The 27,310-nt window shown below is 36.7% G+C and overlaps 1 protein-coding gene across 6 annotated transcripts in view; it reads right to left on the minus strand.

Moving 5' to 3' along the window:
- Positions 1-1,992: 1,992 nt before the first annotated feature.
- The window catches only part of TMEM196 (transmembrane protein 196), a 165,840-nt gene continuing 140,522 nt past the window's right edge, over positions 1,993-27,310 (minus strand). For 3 of the 6 annotated variants that reach the window (XM_084897876.1, XM_084897879.1, XM_084897874.1), the window contains 4 exons: positions 13,148-13,204; positions 9,057-9,311; positions 7,837-7,910; positions 1,993-4,777 (listed from right to left, as the gene is read on the minus strand). In XM_084897876.1, the coding sequence (XP_084754002.1) occupies positions 4,771-4,777; positions 7,837-7,910; positions 9,057-9,311 (336 nt within the window). In that variant the 5' untranslated portion in view covers positions 13,148-13,204 and the 3' untranslated portion in view covers positions 1,993-4,770. Of the gene's footprint in view, positions 4,778-7,836; positions 7,911-9,056; positions 9,312-13,147; positions 13,205-21,897; positions 21,962-27,310 lie in introns of all 6 variants that reach the window. The other 3 variants (XM_084897877.1, XM_084897878.1, XM_084897875.1) reach the window with 2 other exon arrangements.

Consider the following 27,310-nt stretch of genomic DNA (forward strand, 5'->3'; position numbering starts at 1 on the left):
GTACTTTTGTGAGTTCAGTCAATGATTGAATTGGTCCATCGACTTCAAATTCCATGGAGTATCTTTTCATACATCCTACTATAAACGTCATTGGTTGACAGTGGCACAGCCTAAGTACTGAGGGTTAGGAAGCAGGTCTCCTCTCGAGTTTTTGACCAGCATTGTCCCATAGGACTTTCTGAGATGATGGGAATATGCTGTAACTATTGTCTTTATCTGGCTATTCAGCCCTAAGAAGGTGGCTAGTTCAATTGAGAAACAGAATATTTGCTTTTGTTTCAATTACTTTATAGTCAAATAACCACATGAGAGAAGATAGTGGTTATTGTATCATAATATAGGCCAACTTTAGAACCGTGAGTTTATAACCCTGAGTAGTTCAGGTCTACGCTGATGGGTAGCATTAACATTGGCTGCTCTGGGTAATGTTCAGAGGTTTCTCTGGGTGATTCTAAATGAGGGGGCAATGGTTTCCTATCAAAGAGACAGGTAAAAATTTGCTAGGACATTTTTGGTTGTAACAACTGGAGAATTCTCCTGGCATTGGAGGGTGGGGCCCAGAGGTGATTAAAGGTCTGAAATATATAGGACACTCTGCCAATGAATTATTGTCCACCTCAAATGCCAGTGGCAACCAATTTGACAAACCCAAATAGATTAGTAGAGTCCTCTAAATACAGATATTCCTTAAAATAACATTGGAGTTACATCACAATAAACCTATCAGACGTTGAAAATATCATGTGAGAAATGCATTTAATATACCTAACCTGCTGATTATCAGAGTTCTTAACATAACCTACCTTAACTGTCCTCAGAGATCATCAGACATAATCCCACCTTAAGTCAAGGAGCAGCTGTAATTGCCTTCCTCTTTCTTCTCACCAGAAGCAAGAGACACATTGGGCATTTTGTAAACATGATGGGATGAAAAACACAAAGCATGCTATCCAGAAATACTGGCAATACAGTCTTACACTGTAGAGTATCAGTTGTTTACCTTCAGAATCACGTGGCTGACTGGGAGATGAGGGTCACCACTACTGCCCAGAATCTCCAGAGAGTATCTTACTGCAGAAGGAAAAAATTCAAACTTCGAAGTACAGTGTCTCCTGAAAGCCTATAGCTTTTGCACCATCAGAAAGTTGAAAAATCCAACGTCCAACCGTTGAAAGTCAGGAACCATCTGTATTGTGGTTTCATTTGTGAGGTCTCCTGTGGTCTCCGTCCTATCTGTAGGTAATACTGCCTCTTGTGATCCCATCTTGTTTTCTTCTGCCTCCTCAGGGACCTCGCTTTCTAATTATGCTCATTTTGTCTTGTATCTCCAACCACTCTTTCTCTATATCTACCACATTCTAATCCAGTGGTTGGCAAACTCATTAGTCAACAGAGCCAAATATCAACAGTACAACGATTGACATTTCTTTTGAGAGCCAATTTTTTTAAACTTAAACTTTTTCTAATGCCACCTCTTCAAAATAGACTCGCCCAGGCCGTGGTATTTTGTGGAAGAGCCACACTCAAGGGGACAAAGGGCTGCATGTGGCTCGCAAGCTGCAGTTTGCTGACCACTGTTCTAATCTATCCTATCTCAAATAATGTCTTTTCTTAATTCCAGATACTCAAGCTGGGACCATCTCTGCCCTCTGTCCCCTGCCAATCGCAGAACAGAACATTTATTCACCTAGCTATCCGGGGAAATGACTCTATTGTTGTTGTTGTTAATCCTCACCAGAGGATATTTTTTCCATTGACTTTTTGAGAGAGGGAGGAAGGGAGAGAGAGAGATGCATTGATTGGTGCCTCCTGTACACTCACCCTGATCAAGATGGGGAATGAACCTGCAATCCAGGTACGTGCCCTTGACTGGAAATTAAACCCAGGACCCTTCTGTGAGCAGGCTAAGTCTTTAGCCACTGAGAAAAGCCAGCCAGGGGTAGGATATTACTTTTTGTATCGTGATGAAAAGAAAGCACACCATATATAGTTTCAAAAGACACAATTTTTTATTACATAGACATATCAATAGAGTCATCATACCATGTTCTACTTTTAAACAATGGTATATATTTGTGTGTAGGTGTGTACACATACACACACATATATGGTTAAAAAATTTCAAGATGAGTCCACTTTTAATCTTCTATGCTTATAACTGCACCTTTTGTAGCTAGTCTCTACACCACCACACTAATTTCACATACTTTTTTCTATTTTAGGATCCCATTACTTTTTCCCCAGGGAAGGCTCATACTAAAGCTGTAATGCAGTCACTTAAAAATGCTCTAGTTCATAGTTCATTATTTTGTGAAAATTAAATGTTCAAGTACTGCAACAATGTCTCCCTAATCTCCCCTATCTATCTCAAAAAGTATTACTATACATCCCAAATATATCACTCTAAGTAACTGAGCCTGAAAATGGTGGGTTAAAATAACTTACATTTAAAGATATAGCTCTACTTGGCTAAATACACCGTAGACTATTTGGAAAATTGTGATGATTGTATTTCTCCTTAATTCTATGTCAAAGCAGTGGGATGCCTACTTTTGTCCTTTAAGTGTGATTTCATAAATTATTTCAAAGGCAATAAAAGATCTTACTGATGTATTATAACTGTGTATTGTGCAAACATGTCTATGAGGAAATGTAACCTGAAGTTAGAGTTGGTGATTATTTTTTCAGTGCATCCTTGGATAAATTCAGTAGGACCACATATACACAAAATATCTGCATTGTATAGTTTAGATCTTTCCAGAAATGAAGATCATGCCTGCTTGTGGCATCCAATGAACAGTGCTAATGTTGATTCACCATGTGAGGTTGCATTTATGGCAACTTCTATAATCTACTGGATAATGAAGTTATCCAAATGAGTTGGGAGAGTTCAAAAACTACACTACACAGCCATAGTCCAGTTATTTCTTTTGACTGGATACAGCCAGAAATTTTTAATGAGCTGATTGAAATATGGTAGGTGATGACTAGGTTGCTCTAAAACTAAAAGACCCTCAGATTTCCATTAGAGGGAATTATTATTTCTTAGCACAATTAATACCCATATTTTGCTTCTAAGTTATAATATGTTCTCATACTAGATATTAAAGGTGTTACTTTACCTAAGGTTCAGTAGGCAAGTCATAAAAAAATCAGTTGAAAATGTATTAGCTTTGGGAAAAAATAAAAGTATGCAATACAGTGAGAGTTATATATTTTAAAATATGAGTTCTTTATCTGCTGCCAGAGGTTATGTTCTTATAAATATTATCAAAAACCATGCTATTTTCTTGCCTATTGTCTCAGGTTGCTATTTTAACATTCCATCATGGAAGTATTGAATCTTGCTACGTAAATGTGAGCCTATCATTTTATTTTATCCTACAGATAAGTCTTTCAGATTCTTTGAAGATATGCATTCTTAAAAATGGCTTGTCTGTATTATTCTAGAATTATAAAGCAAACAAAACACTAAATTAAATTATAGCAAAGCTAATGGTGACTTCATCATTTGGGCATACTTCTCCTATCCTTTTATATAATTTAATTGGGCTGTAAAATGTTTAAAATGTAAATACCATTAATAATCAAAAGTAATTATGTGGCAGTACATAATTTAAAGTTATGTTTATAAATAAATATTAATAATTGCCATCACATAAATACCATAATAAAATAGCCAAATAACTAAGTAATTTATCTTTGTATTACACTATTCAGATCACTCAACCCTATAAATCTCAACTGCAATAATTTTTACAGCAGACATAATAAAAAGAATGAAAATGAACCAATAAAGTAGAAATTAAAATGTGATTTTGGGGTATAGAAAAGCCTTGAACAATTGCTTTTCCATCTCTGTAGGAATGGAATCTTGATAACATCCCACGATATCACAATTTCTTTTCTACTACCTACTTACATTCATGATGCTATACGTATGTGCTGTATATATTTTCAATATTTACAGAATATATACGCACAAACACACACACAGTTTGTTTTGTTCCTAGGCTCATTCATGAACATGCAGATCAATCTGCACAGTATGATCAATACATGTTTATATACCTTAAATGATATTTATTTACAACTTTTCATTCTTGTGCAAAAATGCAAAAATATCATACAGATTAGTGTTCTCTCTCTAAAAAAAAAAATCTTTTTTATGGTTTACATTGTTTTGTCATTTACAAATAAATTATGAAATATAGTTCATTCACAAGTTGAAAATAATAACAATGTTTTTACAACAAGGCATTGCTGAGGTTTTGAATCATGGCTTTCTTGAAGCCACTGTCTTTCAAAACAAAGACGTCAACAGTTATTGTTATTTTTGATTCTTGCACTTTTTTGAATACTTATATGAGATAGGTGATAACAAATCTAACACTCATGCTAGTCAAATAATGTTTGTATAGAAGAGGAATCTTTCAGTTTTATCTTTTCCTCTTTTTCCCCACCCTGAAAAGTCTTTTTTAGGACCATCTGTACTAGAACATTTCTGGAAAGTTTCCCCCTAATAAAAAAACAAAACAAAACAAAACAAAAACCTGAAGACACAAGTGAGGCAAAATAGAGAAAAAATAATTTTAGTGGGTGCTCAGGAGAGATAACAGCAAACGCAAGAACTGTTTCAGTTTTATCTCCTAGTCCTTTGGTATTTCCTTGCCTCATGAAAATCCTAAAAAAATTGTTCAGTCCTTTAAAACATTAATTATACTCTTCCATTAAATATCAGGTGTGGTCCTCCATTGCTCATGTTGTCTGTCATTTCCTGTTAGGAAAATAACATGAATTAATTAACATTTCTTTCAGAGTAAGACATTTATTTGGTTAATGGGTTTGCAAAACAGACATTTCAAGCCATTGAAAAACTTGCTGAGTTTTGGGGAAGGTCAATGATTAATACTGGTGTTGAGTTTGAGGAAATGAAATTTCATGGCATCTCAGGCACATGAAATTGCTGAAGTGACAGTCTCTGAGACCAAAGTCTTCTGCCCTCATGAACAATTCATTCGCTCCCCAGTCCCGATTGATTCCCCATTGGTTCCTTAACTGTCTTTTGGGAAGACCTACCTAGAAAGAAGAAGATGGTTATATGCCCAAATTTCTCCAAGGCAGGCTCCTTGGCTGAGCATGTCAACAAAGGGCCAACACCTTCATTCTACAGAAAAGTGAGTGGCCTTTTTGCTAAGAACTGAAAAAGGCCCCTGAGGGGCTGATGCTTACTTGCAACTATAAATCACGGTGGAAAGAGTAGTTTTCCCAACACTGTTACTCATACAGTTAAAAAATAAATAAAATTCTTATTATGTTTTTAAGGGATCAATTATTAAATTAATAAGAAAAACTCCATGGGAAGGCAATAAAATTTAAGTATAAAAGATAACCCAATATAGTAAGCTCCATTTGCAGTGATAGGAAATATATTAATTTAAGAAAAATTTAGAAGCTTTCCATTTGTGTTTTATTAAACATTAAACTCTTCCCTACACAATAGAAGGTAGCGAGGAGATGTGTGGCCCATTCACATTTATAAGTGCACCAGATTATAAATAATTTGGCAAAACTATGTAAAGGTAGATGACAACATCTTCCCTCTCTTGAACAAGACTATTTAATAATTCAAATGGAAATTATTTTCTCAATGATTTCATGCCTATCAGTTTATATCGACTTACGGTGTGGATGAATGAACAATTACAAAGTAAAGCGTTTGCTGTTATAAACTTTAGAAACTCTTCCAAATACTTATTTGAAAACGAAAAGTCATCCATACCTCATTTTTAGCCTTTATCTCTTTGAAAATTCAATACAGAAGGTAAAAGAGTGAACAGGCTTGCTTTTTCGGATTGGGTGGTTTGGAAAGTTGCTTTGGAGGAGCAGTGAGGAACTTGAGTCAGTCTGGTGTTTGAATCTTACTTTTGAAAACTTTGGTCTTTTAGAGGATGGGTAGAGTTTCTTCCAAGAAGATTGTGGGAAAGGAGACACTAGGCACTTTTCCTCTCACATCAAGAAGACCTGTCTTGCCAAAACCTGTTTGGCTCAGTGGATATAGTGTCAGCCTGCGGACTGGAAGGTTTGATTCTGGTCAAGGGCATGTACATTGGTTGCGGGTACATCCCCGGTAGGGGGTGTGCAAGAGGCAGCTGATCGATGATTCTCTCTCATCGATGTTTCTAACTCTCTATCCTTCTCTCTTCCTCTCTTAAAAAAATAAATAAAAAATATATATTAAAAGAAGAAGAAGAAGAAGAAGAAGAAGAAGAAGAAGAAGAAGAAGAAGAAGAAGAAGAAGAAGAAGGAGAAGAAGAAGGAGATGGAGAAGGAGAAGGAGAAGGAGAAGGAGAAGGAGAAGGAGAAGGAGAAGGAGAAGAAGAAGAAGAAGAAGAAGAAGAAGAAGAAGAAGAAGAAGAAGAAGAAGAAGAAGAAGAAGAAGAAGAAGAAGAAGAAGACCTGTCTTTGCATGCTTTGTGCCCTGACCCAGTCCAAGCTCTAGGGGATTAATTGTCTTGTTCCTGGGCAGCCATTATGTCTCCCCTGGCAAGATGGCAATAAATTACTAGAAATAAAAAAACAAACAAACTGAAAACTCAAACCCATTCAGATAAAGCTATGCTGGGAAATGTAGAACATCCTTTGAGCCAGCAGCTAGCCTCAATGGTCTGGTGATGGTTCAGCTCACTGAGGGGCTGGCTCTGTTAGTGATATATGAGGTGGAAGTAGTCTAAAAATAAACTGAGATTATTGAACTGTGGTAAAGTTAGTAGATAAGAAACTTGACTTGAGGCTTCATTCAAGAACTCAGTGTTGGTGGCAAGATAAGTAGAACGAATCCCTCAAAAAAAAAAAAAAACAATCTTTAACAAAATTTACTCATACACCTTTTTCTGCTTTTCTTACTAGAACAAAAATACAATTTCCCAATGAATTTATAAGAAATAAGTTCCTTAGATTTCTTTTCTTCTAAAATGCTTTAAGAATATAGCTTCAAAACTATTTACAAATTTAATCTAATGTATAATCTTTTATTGCAGGATTTTAAAAATCCAGTTTTTAGAAATTTTACCAAAAAAAAAAAAAGAGTTTCCTTAACTAAATTCATCCTAATACAGATACAATAAAATTAGTGATAAAAAATAACAGTAAAAATCAGTTTTTAACTGGATGAGTATCTTTAGGTTATTTGCAAGTGAGCACATCCAACTTAACGAGATTACACTCTAACTTTGGGCCTGACCAAATGGGAGTATTTGCAACTGGACATAGTACGTCTACAGTTGGACCACGGTATCTGTGTGACCGTCTGTAGTTCCAATTCTGCTGTTTAACCAAACCAAGGATGGAGACTACTCTCAGCAATCCAAATTAAGGGAGCTAAATTTGAAATGCATCACATCAGATAATTTTACAAGGAGAAAGTTTCCCTGCAGAATTGTTACTGTCTTAGTGCTAGGCTTATCTGCTCAGGCAGATGCAGTCTGTCTTTATCAGATCCGTCTATGATTAAAAACAAAACTCTGGTCTGTGAAGGATGAGACTGAGTCGGAATCATGATGTAGCAGAGAATAGAGGAGTCAGGAATCATCCAAGCAGAGAGGTGTTTGGATGCTTAGAGGAGGCTGAATATTTTAAATACTCAACCAAGTTTCAAGCTGCAAAACTCGGCCATGTAGGTTTTGGCAGGTCCTCAAAGTCGCTCTCATGAAAGCAGGACTTTGAGGAACCACATCCAGCAGTCGAGGCTGATCTGCTGACACCATGGCTTCCTGGAAGAGGCAGCACTTTGGGCAGTGACATTACAACATGGCAACTCCCTAGAAATTCGCGTACCTTGTAGGTAACTCTGGTGTCGGGGGCACCACCGGGCAGCTGGGCAAGTCGGTTATTTCAATAGCCCTCAATCTCTAATATAAATATAACAATTATACAGTAAATATTGCACACACATTTACACACAAAAAACGACATCACACTAGCATAACAAATAGAGCATGATATACCCTCTATTAAACATATAATAATAATCTACTTTGAACAACCCATTTCTGTAAATGACCAGTTTTACTATTAACTCTTTTTTCAAGGACACATGTAAATCTGTTTAAAATTGCTTTCTTGAAACAATTTAAGAGCATTTATTCTGTTTACTGAGACGTATACAAAATTGAAACACATAAAACTAAGAATAAATACTTTTCCTTCAAAACAACATCATATAGAAACACCTGGCACTAATTCTTGCTGTTCTTTCCTCTGTTCTGTGGTAATGCAGTTTTATTTCCCTGATCTCAAGTAAATTATGATGTAGCTATTATCTTAGTGAGTTTATGTCACAGATACTTGACTTTTCCTTAATAAATCCAGTAGCAGGAAGTAAATTTTAAAACATATGCAAATATAGTAGAAACACAGACAGTTCACTATATCATTTGTCCTTTTCTGTGGTAAATGTAACTTCCTGTTTGAATGGGTTTCATGAAACAATTATGCAAGGAACACTGTTTAAAATACAGGCAAAGCTACCCAAATATGCATGACATGTTAGACAAGAATTAAGTGAAGCTTTATGTGAATTGTAATTTCTGCACTGGTAGGCAAGGCTTTTTGTTGCCTTATTAAAGGGCCCCTTTATGCTTGAAACTCTAATTTACATAATCAAATGCATCTCCTTACAAGCACAAGGGTGGGCTAGAAAGGCGAATTCATCCGATTTCTAAAACTGGGGTTATTGAGTTGAGAGTGTACTTAGTGTTTTTCCTCAGCACAATACCTAAAAATCCATCTTTATTAGGCATTTGGGTATTTTATGAACTCTTATTTTAGGAGCTGTGCTTTTGTATAGAGAGGCTACAAAAATTATGCTGAAAATAAGTGTGCCCAGAATTGCAGAGGAAAAAAAGTAATACATTCCTATCCTTAGTCCAACGGGACCTACATTTCACAAAATCTAGTTTCTCACTTTCTCATCTAAAGCAACGCGTCGGTTCACCTAGATTTGCCTGCAGTCTTCATCACATACCAGCCACGAGAGGAAAAGGGACGAGACTCACTTTCTCAGCCATCTCATGGGAGTGGTGCAGGGAGTGCTCCCTCTCCGAGAACATCCTCCTCTGTTCATAGCTGGCCAGCCGACAGGTGAGCCAGGAGGAGAGGGTGCAGCCCCCGATCCCGATGCACGCCAGGGACATGGAGGCCACGTGCAGCGGGTACAGGGAAGAGGTCCTTCTGGTCACGGCCCGGAGGAACTGGAAGTTCAGGATGCCCCCGATGAGGCCGCAGATGCAGCAGGCGGAAAAGAGGATCATCTGGCAAGAAAAAAGGAGCGTTAATGTGGAGGAAGGATGGTTGATCTGTTTGGTGCTTCCTACAGGACAGGAGCTGTGCTTTCCCCATGATTCTATGTCATCAGACTGAATGGAGAGGGCATAGACCACAGTGTTCCCAGAATGAAGTGCTGACTATCCAGAAGCCAGGGATACATCTTAAGAAAACTGTGAGGTGAGCAGAATTGGTCTTCTAAGAAGATTCAGATTACCTAATATTGATTTAATATCTACTATGTGCTACTATGCGAGGTACTTGAACAGAAATCTCAATGAACCCATCCAGCAATTCTCTGAGAGAGGAAGGTAACAATCTTACTCAGGGACTGAGCCCATATTTTCTGACTCCAATCCAGTTTCACTACGTGAAACCTCCTCACCCCCCAACATATCTAAAGACATTTTCATTGAACTGCCACTAGGTCCACAGGCTTCAGATATTTATACTTCTTTAGTGTTGTGATGTGAGGGAATTTTGTTGACTATTCTATGTAATAAAAGCCTGATATGCTAAGTATCCGGTTGTTCAACCAATCAAAGCATAATATGCTAATGATATGCTAAGGCCACTCAATCGCTCACTATGACGTGCACTGACCACCAGGGAGCAGACAGTTGACCAGTCAACCAGTTGCTATGATGTGCACTGACCACCAGGGGCAGATACTTAGACTGCTACGTTAGCTTGCTGCTGGGGTTCCTGCCAATCAGGATTGAATGAGACAGAGTAGACATGCCTTGGAGCCCTCCTGTGGTTCCTCCCTGGGTGGCAACTTCCTGCATCCCTCCCTGGCCCTGATGGTACACCAAAAGAGTTCCTTGGCCTGGCCTACTCCCTCTTGCAATCTGGGCTTAGGGTTCCCTCTGCCCCTGAGTGCATGAATTTAATTTATAAAATGTTTATCCCTGTGAACTGACCCTTCATCTTGCAAATCTTGTGTTACCATGAGGTGCCACAGTGAAGCATACACAGTAGGTATTCCCATAATACATTTGGACTGGCTGCTTGGGGGAAACTCGGTATGTGGCTTTGCTTTTGATCCTCCTTTTGGCTTGATGTGGATCTCTATTAATAAAACCAAAGTGTTTTTTTGTTTGTTTGTTTGTTTTTATTCAAAGCAAATATCACAGGGTCTCTGGTAGAACTAAGTATAATTCCTGCTGTGTAACAAATGTTTTGTGAATATTTAATAAATTTAATAGAATATTCTAATAGCTTTAATAATTTTATTTTATTTTGCACAAGTATCTAGGGTTTTCATGATACCTTACAGTGTAATGCTAATTTAATTATCTAAACTTATCTCCATCATTCTCCTGGCACAGCATCTGTTCCAGTCACCTCTCTTATCCATCAATATAGCTTGTACATTCCTACCTCAACAATATGTTCATTTCCTGAAAATAACTTTGCTTTTTTCTTTGGACTCTTAGATGGAAGGCCCAAAGCCTGTCCTAACTTTCTCAGAACGTTTCCATGATTTTATTGATCTCCTCCTTTGGCATAAATCTTCAGGGCGGACAACTATACAACTGACCTGAGCATTTAATTCTACAATATCAGGTATTTTGGCTGTTGACAGTTGAATCTAGCAAACACATATTGAGCACCTATTATCTGTTAGGTCTTGAGTGAGGTTGCAGTTGGCATTACAAAAAAGAACAGCTCCTAGTTATTCCACTTGAGTACATTGCAGTCTTGGAGAAGATCCAACATTTCAAATAGCCCATGTGAAGAGTGGTGAATGGGTTGCCCTCAGAATAGGGAGCAGGGGAATTCAGTCTAACCGGTGGTTTTAGACAAGACTTCCCTGACCATATGTCACCTAAGCTAAGTGCATGCAGTTCCCAGTAAGGGGTAAGGCTATGGATGCAAGAACTAGCACAATAAAATAGCATAATAGAGAGAAAGAACTACAAGTAGTTTTTTTTTTTTTTTTTTAAATTTCTCTAACTTTATTCAGCACTCCTTATTGTCTGTCTCATGGTACTCATCATCAAGGCTAAAAATCTAGTGATGGATAAGTAAAATATTTTTTATAGCGATTAAATGTAATCCTAGGTATCAATTATCAAATAATTGAATCATCCCAAGCGGGAACCTGTAGCTCCTTCTGGTAGAATCAACCAGTTATATTCCATTTTAGAGTATATTCAGGAAATGTAGATTCTGGATAATATATTTTGGTGTCTAGTCATTCTCAGAAAATATGAAAAGAATTAAATGTTAGCTTTTTATTAAGTCATTACTGTTCATTAAGAAAAATGGCTAATTCAATTGACTATTAGAGGAAAATATATTTCTTCTGATTTTTTTTTTTGTAATTCTTTAAAGGCACCAGACTTTATTAACAAGTGCAGATAGAGCATTCTCACCTAGGAATTAAAATGTAAAATCTACACCCAAATATATGCATATTTGCATATAAAGTATTTGGTTAAACTCTTCCTGTCCCCTGGCCCTGCTTCCTCTGAGATTCAACAGTCTGTTCCATGGATCTATTTTGTTCGTCAGTATATTTTGTTCAGAGTAGGGAGCAGGGAATTTAGCCCAACCAATGGTTTCAGACGAGACTTCCTTAACATGAGTGAGATCATGTGACACTTGTCTTTCTCTGACTGGCTTATTTTACTTAGCATAATACCACTCTTCAGGTCGCACATGTCTAAGCAATGGGGCCTTCACTCTTTTTGTCACAATTGACATTCTCACAGAGAAAGATGTGATTAGAAAAGGAGATAAACAAAATAGCTGCACTGCTCCCCATTCCCTCCTTTCCTCCGATAATTGGTCTCCGCTTGGAAACCCTTTTTAGGCTCAAAGATCACTTCCTCGGGTCCATGTATATTATTCATTTTGCCAAACTTTAAAAGTGTATTTTCCTATTGTACTCAATAAAGTAAACCATGCCTTTTCCTTCTTTCCAAACTCTCATAAAATGCAGGGAAGCCACATTGGAGCACGCAGAAGCTGTCCTCCAGCCAACATCCGAGTTAACTGGGAGCATGCTGCATACCCCGAAGCCCAGGGTAGTTCCATAAAGCATCTGAAAACACTTACATTTGCATTCACAGAAATAAAGAAATAAAATAAAACATCTTTGTGAATTAACTGTCACTATAACAACACAGCTGTTTTGCTGCTTTGTAAAATTATCTTGACAGTCAAACAAAGCCAGCAATCCGTAGGCCCAGGTCCATGTTTAAACAGTTAAATCTCCCATGAACTCAAGTTATGTCTTTTTCAGTTTACTGAAGGATTCATGCGAATGTTTAGGAGTCTATAAACTGGAAAAGTGGATACTGTCATCCACAGAAGTCATGAAGGCTGCATATTCATGCATTTACAGGGTATATCAAAGCCTTTCTTTTTCTCTCTCTCTTTCCTTCTTTCTTGCTTACAATCTGTAATAATCTTTTTTTAATCCTTAAGCAAAAATATTTTTCCATTGATCCCTAGATAGAATGGAAGAGAGAGGGAAAGACAGAGAGAAATATTGATGTGAAAGAAACATCTCGACTGGCTGCCTCCTGCATGAACCCTGACCAGGGCCTGGGTCTGGCCCCGCTGGAATTGAACCTTGGGCCCTTCCGTCCACAGGCTGAAACTCTATCCATTGAGCAAACTGGCTGGGCTCTAATAATTTTGATGGTTTTCTTTGAAGATTAAAAAAAAGCCAGGATTTATTTGTCAGTCTTTTTTTCTACCCTAAATGAGTCACATTCAACATATGAAAGTTGACTAGTCACCATTTCCATTTCTGTGTTCTGACATTTCAAATACTTCAATGTACAACGCAAACAAGGCAGAAACTTACGATAAGTCCAGACTTTTTTTTGGCGCACAATATTCCACATATGCCACAAAGAAGAAACTGAAAGGAAAAAGAACAACAATCATTTCACATCCAAAGATAAAAGAACGCCTAGTTTTTAGCTTGTAGTTCACTCATGACATTTGCTCCAGGGAAGCTGGAAAAATTTATGCTCTCATTAAGCTGAAAAGGAACATCCTCCATTCCAGAATAGGAAGAAATAAAAGTGTAAGCGCTAATGAAAGTTTGTTTTTGCCAGGTTGATATGGGTAACTATGGGATATAAGCAAAACTTGAATCAGTTTTATCACCAGTCAAAATTCGGAAGCAAATGAATGTAGACTTGTTCCTCCTGTGTCCATTCATCATCTTCTTGTCCTTTCCCACTTTCTCAGGGAGAACAGTGGTGTGACACAATCATTCCTGCTAAGCAATCAGAAACCAATGGGCTATCCTAGCACTAATGAAAAGATAAGGCATTGGACAGGGATATGTTTTTCTTCAGAGACATTCTTTATACCTCTCAGGTAAAATGGCTACCCCCTCCTTCTGCCAGAAATACTGTCCTTGGAGATACATCAGAAGAACACAGGGGATGAAGCTACAATAGTTCCCCCATCCACTGGGGACACATTCCAAGACCCCCATGGATGCCTGAAACCACAGAGTACCAAATCCTATATATACACTTCATTTTGTCCTATTCATACATACCCATGATAAAGTTTCACTAATAAATCAGGCACAGTAATTAATTTATAACTAATAATAGAAGAAACAATTATAATAATACTAGAGGCCCAGTGCACAAATTTGTGCGCTGGTGAGGTCTGGGGCCTGCCCTAATCGAGGTATTTAATCTACACCTTATTAGGAATTCCCTAATAAGGTGTAGATTAAGCTTATAATCATTTAATTTTGGAATGTTTCCATTTAATATTTTCAGACAACAGTTTTCTATAGGTAACTGAAAGAGCAAAAAGCAAAACCATAGGTAAGGGGGAAATATTATATTGATGGCATCTAATTTCTTGTAAGAAAATACATGGGTGACCTATTTGCTTGGCAAAATTAATTGCATCAACTTACCTATCAATGATAGTTGTCAAAAAACAGTAAATTGTTTAAGTTATGTAGAAACAGGGCCATTTAAATGCACATTTATACATAATTCTGGTTGAGAGAAACCCATGTAATAAAATAATCATTCATTAATAAATAGTAAGCTTACTAAGGACTTTTAGATTAGCAAAGAAAACTTTGAGTTGTTTTAAGACAGCTTATTGAACTTTCCCCCCACATAATGTTTACCCATCCCAGATGAAACAATTTTCACTGAAATTTACTTCTCTAGAAATACACTCATTGGTGAATAGAAACAAGCTTACATTTTTCTCCTCAAGATAATGAACTGAATCTCAAAGTGAGCTTTAAAACGCTGATAACCTTTAAAGATTTTTATATGATTTTATCAAAACAAATCAATTTTTTTTAAAAGAAGCATTATGCTAAGTGAAATAAGCCAGTCAGAGAAAGATAAGTACCACATGATCTCACTTATTTGTGGAATATAATGAACAACATATCGATCAGACCGTCAAACCTCAGAGGGAAGGTAGGGGAGGGTGGGAGGTAAGGGGGAGAGATCAACCAAAGGACTTGTATGCATGCATATAAGCCTAACCAGTGAACATAGACAACAGGGGGATAGGGCATGAGTGCGGGACATGGAGGGGCAATGGGGGGGATAAGGACACATATGTAATACCTTAATCAATATAGGGGGGAAATGATGTAGAAAAAATAATAGGAAAACACAGACAAATGTTAAATGTTGACTAATTGATATGAGAGAAATCTATCTTTGGTTCAATAGTGCATTTTCCTTGTGTCTGGATTAAAAGTTTGGTGATTTACTTTGCTACCACCAATTCTTGGATGTTTTTATTCTACTTCAGTCACCAGTTAAAGAATGACAACTGGACTCTTTTAAAAGTGTTATTTTGTAGTTTAGTTCACAAAATGCCAGTGTGCTGAGCAATTCCTTTTTTTTTTTTTTTTAAATACTATGTTAATGGGATTATGATTTTCTTAGAGGACACCCTGGCTAGACATCTAAGGCTGTCTTCTAGGCCATCAGCTTCCTTCCATTTGGGATCCCATGTCTCTAGTGATTCCAATATAAATTACCTGTGTAAAATGGGGAAAGTTTATTAAGTTGGCAAGCCTGCCTGATGGCAGTGATTCTTGGCTGTGTATTAGCGTTTAAAATTCCTGATACCTTGACTAGCAATTAAAAACCAGAATTTCCAGGTTGGGATTCAGGCATCAGTATTTTTAAATCTTTCCAGTATTTTAAAAACTTCAATGTGTTCTTAACATCCAGAACTGCAGGCAGGGTGCCGGCCAGTGCTTTATCAGCAGAACTGCTCACTTTAGAGCTCATCGCTGAGGCACTGATGTTCCCCTTAATTACTCTCCGGGAGATATGGAGGGACACAAAGCTACATAAAGTGCTCTTCAAGGGAGAAACATTAAGTGCTTGTTTATGACGTAAGGTCAGAGTGTCAAGACTGTTTGGTCTCTAATGGATCTTAAAAATAGAGATCCTTATTTCATTATCTTTTGACTCATTCTACCCAGTGCCTTTCTTTCATCATTGCAAGCATGTTTTCTCCCTATTTTCTTCAATTTTTAGTTAACTAGACCTAGAATTGGTCAGGACACACTATTATCTGGAAGAATCTGACTAAACTTATATTGGGAATTGAGAAAATAGGCATAAAAAGTCACATATACAAATTATCATCATTGTAAAAAGTGTAGGAAAGTAATAGATTGAAACCAAACAAGATCAATGTCAAGGAAATAGCAATTGAATTAAAATATGGGCAAAAGGTCTGAACAGACTTGACTAAAGAACATTTGCCAATGTCAAGTAAAAGTAGGAAAAAACATTCAACAACATTTATCATGAAAAATTATGGATTTAAACAACAATGAAGTGCACTACCCACCTATTAATTGGCTAGAATACAATAAAACAACAACAAACAAATTGGTGATATCAATTGCTGGTGGTGTAGAGTGACAGGAATTTTCATTCCTTGCTTGTAGGAGTGGAAAATGGTGCAGTTATTTTGGAAGTCAGTATGACAGTTTCTTACAAAGCCAAACACAGACTTTCTAAATGACCCAACAATTGTGCTTTTTTTTTTTTTGTATTTACTCAACTAACTTGAAATGTTACAGCAGTGTTAGCCATCACTGACAAATACTGAAAGTAGCCAAGATGTCTTTCAGTAAGTCAGTGGATAAACTGTGGTATATCCATACAATACAATACCATTCAGTGATATAAAGAAATGACTCCTCAAACTATCGATACTCAGAGACATAGATGAAATTTACATATATTGTATATATGCAATATTCATATGTTGCTAAATAAAAAAACAGCAGTCTTTATAATGTATGATCCCAATTATATGGCATTCTGAAAAAAAAGTGAACAATAGGGACAGTGAAAAGATCAGTAGTTTCTAGGGTTTGGGAAAGGTAGAAAGAGTTGAATAGATGAATAGGGGACATTTTTTAAGACAGCAGAACTATTCTATATTATACTGTAATTGTGGACACATGATACTATTGTTAAAACCCATAGAAATGTACAACACAAAGAAAAAACCCTAATAAAAATTATTTAGGGGGTCAGGAGAATCCCACGATAGAAAGCAGAATATGATGACAAATCTAACTGTATAACAAATGTATAAAGTACTTTCACTGAAGGAGATGGGAGAAAAGACACTGGTCTAAGTAACTTTGGAAATGAGTGGAGTCTGTAAGACTAAAGGCAGAAGAACATGTACATAAGCACTAAACTCTATTTGATACAGTGTTACTGGTTAATAATTCTTATAGTACTGTACATGTACTGAAATTGAACAAGTAAATTCAATGGATAATGGGTGGTGGGAGCAGGTTCTCGCGGTTGGAGAGAGTTTATAGATAAGCAAGGGGACAAGCTAAAATGATCCATCTGGTAATGAATTAGCACTGTTGATGTCAGAATGAACTGATTTTTAGCTTAACCTTTATATAGTTATATCTACTTATAGATCTGTTCAACTTCATGTGTAACGAGAGAAATGCAATTTCAAACTAACTCAAGTATACTTCTTTTCACCTGTCAGATTGTTAGTAATCCTGAAGACTGGTAATAAATTAGATCATCTTGTCAAAAATATGGGGAACTAGATGGTCATACATTGCTTCTAGGCACCCAAAGTGATAGAACCTCTACTGAGAGGAACTCAGCAATAATTATAAAAAATTAAATACATATGCATATATACAATTATAATGTATCTGTATATCTCTTTTGCTTCAGCAATCCTGGACTTGACAATTTATCCAAAAGATATAGCTACATGTCTGCAAAACTATCTGTGTCAGATTATTCATTTTAGCATTGTTAGCAACAATGTAAGGGGAGCAATCCCAAATGTCAATCAATAGATAATTGATTAAATTCAATGGATTTCTTTGAATCTATTAAAAAATGTGAAAAAGCTCTCTATACACTGATCTGGAAAGTTCTCCAACCTGTCTGGTTAAGTGAAAAAAAGTAAGCTGTAGAACTGTGTGCGAAGAAAGTGACATTTTGTGTGAAAATGCAAGAAAGATGTTAATTTACATACATATTTGCTCTGATATGCATAAAATAATTCTAGAAAAATATAAGAAACAAAGAGCCGTGATTACCTTGTTTGGAGAAATGCTGGAAGCTGAATTAAGTGGCTAAATTTTCATCAAATACTTTTGGTAATTTATGTTTGAGCCATGTATAAATGTTACTACTAAAAAGTTCAATGAGTAGGCTTCTATTTGTTCAAGACAAAACTATTTTTGAGGTATTAGGAAACAATTGCCCATCATAATTCATCCTTATTAGTGAATGACTCCCAGCCTTGGGTATAGGCAGGCAAGATAATGGCCTCAGGGTTGAGATTGAAGAAACGTCAACAGAACTCTTTGACTCCAAAGTACAGGCTGCAGTCATCCGAACACATTCTGAAAACGTATAGTTTGGTGAATGACTCAAAGTTCTATTCTCCTTTATGGGTATTTACAAAGAAAAAAATGAATGAAAATTCCCTAAATTATATGTTTTAAAAATATTTTTAATCTGTATGTTTTAAAAAATATTTTTATGAATTTTAGAGAGGAAGGGAGAGGGAAAGGGTGATATAAACATCAACAATGAGAGATAATAATTGATCGGCTACCTCCTGCACATCTCCCCACTGGGGATAAAGCCCGCAACCCAGGCATGTGCCCTGATTGGGAATGGAACCGTGTCCTCCTGGTTCAACCACCGAGCAACACTGGCTGAGTATCTGTTTTTAGAATGTGTCTTTGGAAAGGAGGTTGGCCAGCCATATTTTGGGGTCTAGGAGCTCTGCTTAGATTTCTTCAATTTCAACATGTAAGGAGGTCTTGTCTGCTTTTACACAGGTTGGTTTTGCATGTTTGATGGAATCGAATTTGGAACCTGCTAGGGGCAGAACTTTCAGGCACAAATCCAAAAGTGCCAGAGAAATTTACAAGAATTTGAGGTCATCCTTCTGAAATAAACAGAGCTTATCATGGTGAATTGAAATTGAAAGCTGAATGTGGATTATTCTGAGTTAAATATGACAAATCATAAACCACTGCATATTAAAGTAGATGTGGCTTCATCTTCCATGACCAACATACTTCATCTTTATTCAGATGAGATTTTGTAGTTCTATACATTCATGATAGTAGTGGAAATAAAGGTGTCTTGTCCAAAGCATTTTAAATCCCTCAACTCTCTAGAAAAAATAAATGGACTGAAAAAGGAAATTTTACTCCATGATGAGCAAATCAATGAAGAAAATACATTTTGGAGCAAAGAAGCAAAAATACAATTGAATATATCATTTCATTTGCCATTATTGGTATGGTTATGGTGTGAGAACTTTTATTTTTATATCTAACTTTGCAACAGCTACTCAGACAAAGCTGTGTTGTTGAAATAAAGTTTCTAGATAACATAATGGAATTTGAAACTGAATGAATGAGTTAGTAGATGGATGGATGAATGTGTTTACAATATACATGGGAGGAAAAGAAATTAATCAAATTTAGTCAATTTCAAGACACATAACTGGCTGTAATTAATCTTTTCACTGAATAAAATCCAATTAATTTCTTTTTTGTTTTTCTGAAATACTCATGGTTGATCAGATTAAGCTAATTCTCTTCTCAATGGTAGCATTTTAAAATAATTTGAATGGTATTGACCTTTTAAATGTCACAATCATAGCTTTATGAGTTTCAAAATTTCCTTCTCAAACCTCAGATGCTCTTTATATGTCAGCATTAGACCTTTCAACACAAAAATCACTGAAAAAGATCTTACCTTGGCACTGAGTGATAATTGCCACATTCTTTTTGAAGGTGAGAAGTCACTTCCCAAACTAGAAAAGGTTATGATCTTTTAAAAAAATTTTATTGAGGTACAATTGATATACAACATTATGTTAGCCTGTGTTCATAATGATGTGAAACAAGATGACTTGGGAAAGTAACCTATGAGTATATTTCCCAGCTGTCGATTCATTTTCTCTGAGAACACCAGGATTGGCTTCTGCAAAGACACAAAATAGCCTTTTCCACTTCCTGAAACTAGAAACTGGGCAGTGTCTCCGGGGCACTCCTCCTCTGCATGCTACTGTCCCGCATTGGCTGTTCTGCAGTCAACTGTGCTTAGTGATTATAGTTCAATCTCCCCTATAGTCACCCTTTAACCTTGATGCACACACTATATCCCAATCCCGTTCAGCAATTTGATCCTGGAAGAAATCCAGATCCTTTTTATTCAGTCCAAGATCAAATAGTGTAAAAATAATCACATAGTGTAAAAACAAGCACTAAAAGCTTTAGGAGGTTAAAATATCAGAATACAAATTTTTAAAAATTGGTTTGTTGCTTTGTGGTTTTGTGTGTGTGTGTGTGTGTGTGTGTGTGTGTGTGTGTGTGTGTGTGTTTTAAGCCATTAGGTACTATACCTGGCAAATCAAACCTGTCTGAAAGCATAGGACTGATCCACGTTTCTAGTTTGACTTAACGAGCTGGCCCCACCAAAAGCTGGCTGGAGGTGGGACCCACCATGGGAGCAGCAATGGACATCTGATATCTGACCTGAACACTAGGCTTAGCTGACGAACCCCATGTTTTCTCTTTCCTGGAGGGTTTAAACTCTCCTAAAGAACACTTATTTCTCCATTCCCAGGGACCAAGCCAGTTAACAGAAGCACCCTAGCAGAAGTAAGAGTGTTTTGTTCACACATATTTCCATCAACCACAGGAGAGGAAGTTGTGCTAATTTTTCTGGATCCTATTGTAGACATTTTATGCATTTGCCTGGCCAGTTTTATGTGGTTTATCTTTTTAAAAAATATATATTTTATTGATTTTTATTTATTTATTATTATTATTATTATTATTATTTTTTTTTTACAGGGAGGAAGGGAGAGGGATAGAGAGTTAGAAACATCGATGAGAGAGAAACATCGATCAGCTGCCTCTTGCACACTCCCCACTGGGTGTGTGCCCACAACCAAGGTACATGCCCTTGACAGGAATCGACCCCCGAGTTCGCAGGGCAAAGCTCCATCCACTGAGGCAAACTGGTTAGGGCTATGTGACAGGTTCATTTTCCCATTATAGAACTAGGGGTATATTTGGACTTTTAAGATCCTTTAAGCTTTTTTATCCCCCCTTTGATTCCCATGAGGGTGAATTATTTTTGGTGATCAGAACACCAAGATTTAAGTGAAGGTGGGGCCACCAGCATTCCACATGGAGCCTCCAAGGAAGGAGAGAATTGCTTCTCTAAAGGGTTATAACAAATGGGAAGTTTTCTTTCCCTAATGTTTCTTATTCATCTCTTTCTCTCTCTGCCTCCCTCTGTCTTGTAAGAGAGTCTGAACCAGCTGATTGGAGTCTTGCAAAATAAAAACAGAACATTTTTAATTGCACGGTGTGATTCCACATTATAATTTATATTATTTAGCTAGGCTTCCTCTGTTCCCAACAGTTCTTATAATAAATACTTTGGATCAGGTGGAAAATTATAGTTTTCTTTTTGAATACATTTACACCAGAGCCTGTCAGTAAACATAAATGGACTGTGAAAACCGAGAGGTTGGAAAGAGTCAATCAGAATAAGGTGTTTCCAAAACACAGGGGTAACCAAAGAGTTGCAGAGCATTATTTATAACTCACCCGAAATTTCCTTAGGGAAAAGCATCCCTTCTCTCCACAAAGCTATTTAGTTCAGTTCAAACTGGTTTGAAACAAGGGCAAACATGTATTGCATCTTCCACGTACCTGTTTCAAGTAGATTGCCTAAAACTCTGACAAGGCTAAATAGAGAGGCTTGTAAGTCAAATCTCAAAAAAGGTCACTGGAAAACTTATAAAAGTGAACTGATCATAAATTTCTCATTGCCTTAATAATTTGAAAATATCTTATAAGGACATGAATCAGGCTGTTAAAACAAGCATATTCCGGGAAATGATTCTGAAGAGAGGTTTTTGAGGCCTGAGCTTTGGAAGCAATCATTGTAATTGAAGTGCCATAATGGTGAGGAAGATTTATTAACGTAACCTAATAAAGGATCCAGGGGAGATGCCGCGTTTCTGAATTCTTCAGCATACCTCTGAGCGATGGTTTCTGAGCCTCGCTGATTTGGGTTACTCTCACGATGGCTTTCAGCTTTCCCTGGATAAAGAGGACCATCATAAACTATTAGAACCCACCTGCCAGGCTTCTGCTGACTCATTTCTTCAGCAACTTCATTATGCCAGTGTAGTTGTATAGTCACGTATATGATTTGGTAGTATTATGAGATGATACTATAGTGTATAAAAAAGTAACATCTACACACAAAAGAGCCATGCAATCTGTTCTGGTATTTATTGAAAAAGGAGCAAAAAGATTTAACCTGACAGATTTCCTACTTCCTGGAGTTAAGGTGTGCTTTTACTGAAAACCACACAAAGATGGCAGGAAGAAATAATAACATGGCAAAAAAAAAAAAAAAAAAGGAATTTTGGAGCATAAATATACACTTCAGAGAGAGTCCTTGAAGAAAATATGAAACGCTGCACTCTCCATCAATATACTTCAGCACAAAGAATATTTGCCTTACTGGAAGAGCATGCGAGGAGATCTTAGCAGATGGGTCTCTCCCTTCACCATACAGTCCCCCCCTTTTTTAAAATTCTTATTTATTGTAAAAATGTGACTCTCTGCAATTTATCTCTGATGAACCAGAAGACATTTTGATTTTAGGCTCCTTGGTGTCCAGGGCTATTTTTCCAAAGGGAAACACTTTCTTAAGTATTCTGTTGAGATCAATTCTCAAATTTCCGCAGTTTACTTTTGCAATAGTTCGTAACACTTATTATTTGGGTTATTCCTCTAAGTATTTCTGGGAAGGCTGGAAAAAAAAACACCCTCTTTAATATTTCCATTTTGTGACTATAGGAATTCATATGCCAAAAATCACACAGCACGTCAGTGGCATTAGTTCAATGAGAACTGAAGATTGGGGTTCCCAAATTATTGCTTGTTTTGTGCTACACCTTGTTTCACAACAGCTCTCCGTATATTAGAGACTTCTCACCAAAAATATTCTTTTGATAGAGAAGTCATAAAATGTTCCCATGGAAATGCTTTGAGAGAAACTTTTCTGGAGAGAAGAACAGCTGTACAAGTGTGCCTGTCACCTTAGTTTTAACCTTCCACTTGACATTCTGTTCCATCTTTCCTCACAGTCTCAGGTTATGTATCTCCAGTTCCACTGTGGATAAAGCCTAGCATTAAATAAATCCTTTCCTATTCATCTCCTCAAGACAACTAAGATAAGCTGATACCGTAAAAATAAATAATAATAATAAAAAAAAGCTTGGTAAGATAACCAAGGGGTATGACAGAAAAATTAACAAAGAATGTGTGAGATGCGGGACCATGATCCCCTCCCTACAGTACAACTCACCCCATATGCAGGCTGTGTTCTAACCACATCCTGTCTGAAGGACCAGGACTGATGATTTCAAGAGGATATCAAACCTGAGGAGAAAAGGCCCAGAGGCCTCCTGCAGGATCACCTGCTTCCAACTAACATCATCCTATGGGGTATTCTGTGAGTTGATTTAATAAAAATGGTGACCTCTTTGCTTTTCACTCTGATCTCTATCCAGATTGTTTTTTTAAGTGGATTTTCTATATGTGCAACTTTCTATCCAGATTTTTAAAAATTGAGTACCTCAAGGCTCTTTGTCTTTATTGATTTTAAAGTGCTGAGAACATAAAAATGCCTGTCCATTTGGTCACATGATTGGTCAAAGATAAGCTATGCAGAACAGGTGCCTTTTGTGCTGTAGCATGTACCAATTCATAGGATGAAGGTATTAGTACCAAAAGTTTGGTTCTTTGGACTATCTGGGACATGGGGGTGGTTTAGGATGTTGACTATTATTCTTGGATTTATATTCTAGAACTAAGAATAATGCATATGAGTTACATGGAGGGATTTTTTTCACTCATTACCAGGAAAATTTTCCTAATGAATAGACCTGTCCACAAAGTAGCTTGGTGGGGGAGCACAAAACTAATGAGGTCCCTTTGGCAGATGGGTCTCTCCCTTCACCATACAGGAGGTGTTCAGGGAGTGACCCAATGACCTCCCCTTGGGGTACAGAGGACAGGTTGGTATAATTCTGACAAGGGGCTTAAGTAGGATCCTGTGAACTATACTGACATTCTGTTGGGAGTAATTCACCACATCGCTAGATGATCAATTTTTACAGAACTGGAGTTTAGCGATAAACATGTGACTCTATGTAATCTATCTCTAATGAAACAGAGGACATTTTAATTTTAGGCTCCTGAGTGTCCTGGGCTATTTATTTTTCTGACCATAAATTAGTCATGACAATATATAAATGTATGGATGTACTGCTTAATCGAGGCTGCTGAAAATAGAATGTCAGATAATAGTTTACTATAACTGCAAAAGCAGCCTTGCTATTTTTACCTTTTTTTATTTAAGGTTAATAATAGATGACACTTCATGGTTCCTAGTGTATAAAATTATAGTTGGCATTCATATATGGGTTTTGTTTTGCAGGCAACTTTCCAAAGAATTAATTAATTCATATTCTTTTGAGCACTGTGAGTTAGGGGAACTATAAGGGGATTTAATTGCCTTGCCCAGAACCTCAGCAGGAAGTAACTACTGCCAGATCTGATTTAGAATATAGAGGGTTTTTCCATTCCTGCCTTCACTCCTTAGTTCTTCTCTCTTTGGAATTAGAGAAATCATATAACATCCCTCTCACGACTGGCAAAGTTTGCTGTTGCATTTATTTTACCTACTTAGCTTCTACCTCTTTAGGTTGGGTTGGATTGTATTAACAATCATTGTATTGACAATAAATATTTAGGTTTATGGAATGTAAATGTAGTGTCATAGGTATAGTAATAAGAATGGGCTAGCTGGAGGGTGTAGTTCAGTGGTTGAGTGTCAACCTACCAATCGGGAAAACACAGTTCAATTCCCAGTCAGGCACATGCCTGAGTTGTGGGCTTGATCCCTAGTAGGGGGTGTACAGGAGGCAGCTGATGAATGATTCTCATCATTGATGTTTCTCTCTCTCTCCCTATCCCTTCCTTTCTGAAATTAATAAAACTCTATTAAAGAAACAAGAATGGCCTAACATTTATTGAACACTTGCTAGAGACCAGGCCGTGGGCTAAACATTGTACAAACATCATCTAATTAAATCCTCATATTCTACTTAGAAAACGGATCCTGAGACCAATCCTTTCACCTCCTGCAGCTGATAAGCGGCAGATCAAGTATCCAAGCATTGGCCTTTCCAACTCTAGAGACTGAACTAAATTAGGAGTTCCCAATCATTGTTTCACCCCAATCCTCTCAGCATTCATTGCAGTCATGTGGCTTTTTCCTTTCTGTACTAGAGGAAGCTCCTGAGACAGAGATCAAAATGAGCCTTAGATTTCTCTTTTGAAAAGAGGATATTTTTGGCAGCGTGGTAACAGAAACCAAAAACAGCTTTCCATTTAATGACGATCACAGCTTGGGTGGATGTGATGCAATGGGAAGAAATGGAATAAGTGCGGGTCCACCACATAATCACTAAGTTGTGACAAAGGAACTTTCCCCCCAAAGGCTATGGATTCCAGTCTCTAAAGAAACACTTTCCTACCACTTGGTGGCAGTAATGACTAGTTAATTTACAGGATGGTTTTTCGATTTACCACTAAAATACTGGTCTTTATCTCCATCTGGGAGAGATTTTTAAAAAGATTTCTCCCTTCAATTAATCAACCTTTTAATGAAGCACATTTACTTCTATGAGTTCCTCTCCCATGTGTGTGTGCATATATATATATATATATATATATATATATATATATATATATATATATAATGCCCTCCTGCCTCTCCTTAGTTAAAGTTCTCCTGCTTTCTCTTTAGAATAAAGACCATATATAATTTCAACAGAGAAATCTCTGCCATTCAACCATTATAGCTTTGGAGGTGTTCATTGTGTGGCTGACCAAAACCTGGTGGATGAAAGAACTTGGGGGAAAAGGATAGAAGAGCTTATCAAGGAATAAATGGAAGGGAATTTAAACTCACTGAGAATTAACTTATTAGTATTGATTTATAATAACCAAGGAACTTCAAGCATGTTGTCTCAATTGATAAAACCAGTTCATTTTACAGAAGAGGAACTAAGATTTAGAGAAAGATAAATGATCTTGTCCAATATATACTTGGATGGTGTTAATAAATGGCAGAATCAGAATTTAAATTCAGATCTGTCTGACTCTACAGCGTGTGCACTCCCTGCTGTCTCATGCTGACTCTAATAATGGTATTATCATGTCCAGGGAAAGAAGCAGTTAGGAAAGACATCTAATTTTCAAGCTCGAAAATGAATAACATTCTAAGGATGTTCAACTCTCTAATCAAGAGACAAGAAGAAATGAGTTTATCTTGACAAAGAATACATTTGGTTAGCTTTGATATAAGGTAGGCAGTTGGAGAGGTCTACTAAAATGAGAAAAAGCAAATATTTTTTTTAGGAAGTATAGATTGCATCGAAGTATTTGGAAGAAGAAAACTGGGCTAAATAACTAAAATTTAGTCTTTAAAATCATGTTTTCTTAGAATGTGTTGGACTGTGATAAAATGCTTATAACATTTATGTTATAAACACATTTTAATGCTTATAACACTTATGTAAACATTTTAATTTTAACATTCATAACAGAATACAAAATGTTATGTACTTTTTATATTGCAAAAATTATTCTTTTCATACTAACAAAGCTAAGGCAATATATCACAATATAATCACTGATTATCTCTGAGTAGTGGTGATTGCTGACTTTAATGTTACTTTTGCTCTTTTTTATTTTCCCAATTCTCTATAGTGAACTATAAAATAACAGAATATTTCATTTACTATTTCTAGAACTTTGTTCTGGTTACATTTTTAAATCAATGATTATGGCTTTAGCCTTTAGAGGAGTTAATGAACATGAACAAGATGGAAAATAAGCTAGCAGAGACAACCCTTCTTAAAAACACAGAAGGACACAAAGTGTAATATGGAAAAAAACTAATCGAAATATTTCTCTCTCTGGTTTTAAGTTCCCACCATGTGAATATATATATGAATTAAGTCACAGAATCCCCAAAGGGCATTCACTTAAATTCCAACATATCACTTGGGTGGGTTAGACACACAAAAAAATTAGTATCCATATGGGGGAAACATCATTTTCTTGTTTATGTGTACGTCAGAACCTTGGTAGTAATCCAGGGCAATGCTAAATGTCCAAGAGAGTTCTGTTCCCAATGAAAAAGAAGGTCAAGGGATTGGGGAGTTGGCCTTGTATTCAGTAACGGCTCCTCCAGATTCCTCTCTTCCATTTATCTTCCTTCCTTTGTCCTACTCCCTATTCCTGCTTCCAAATAAACAACATACACAAACAATTCTCCTACTTAGTAAGCTGGGATGTCAATGA

The sequence above is a fragment of the Pipistrellus hanaki genome, assembly GCF_964339955.1.
Source record: "Pipistrellus hanaki genome assembly, chromosome: 10".
Taxonomy (NCBI): Eukaryota; Metazoa; Chordata; class Mammalia; order Chiroptera; family Vespertilionidae; genus Pipistrellus; species Pipistrellus hanaki.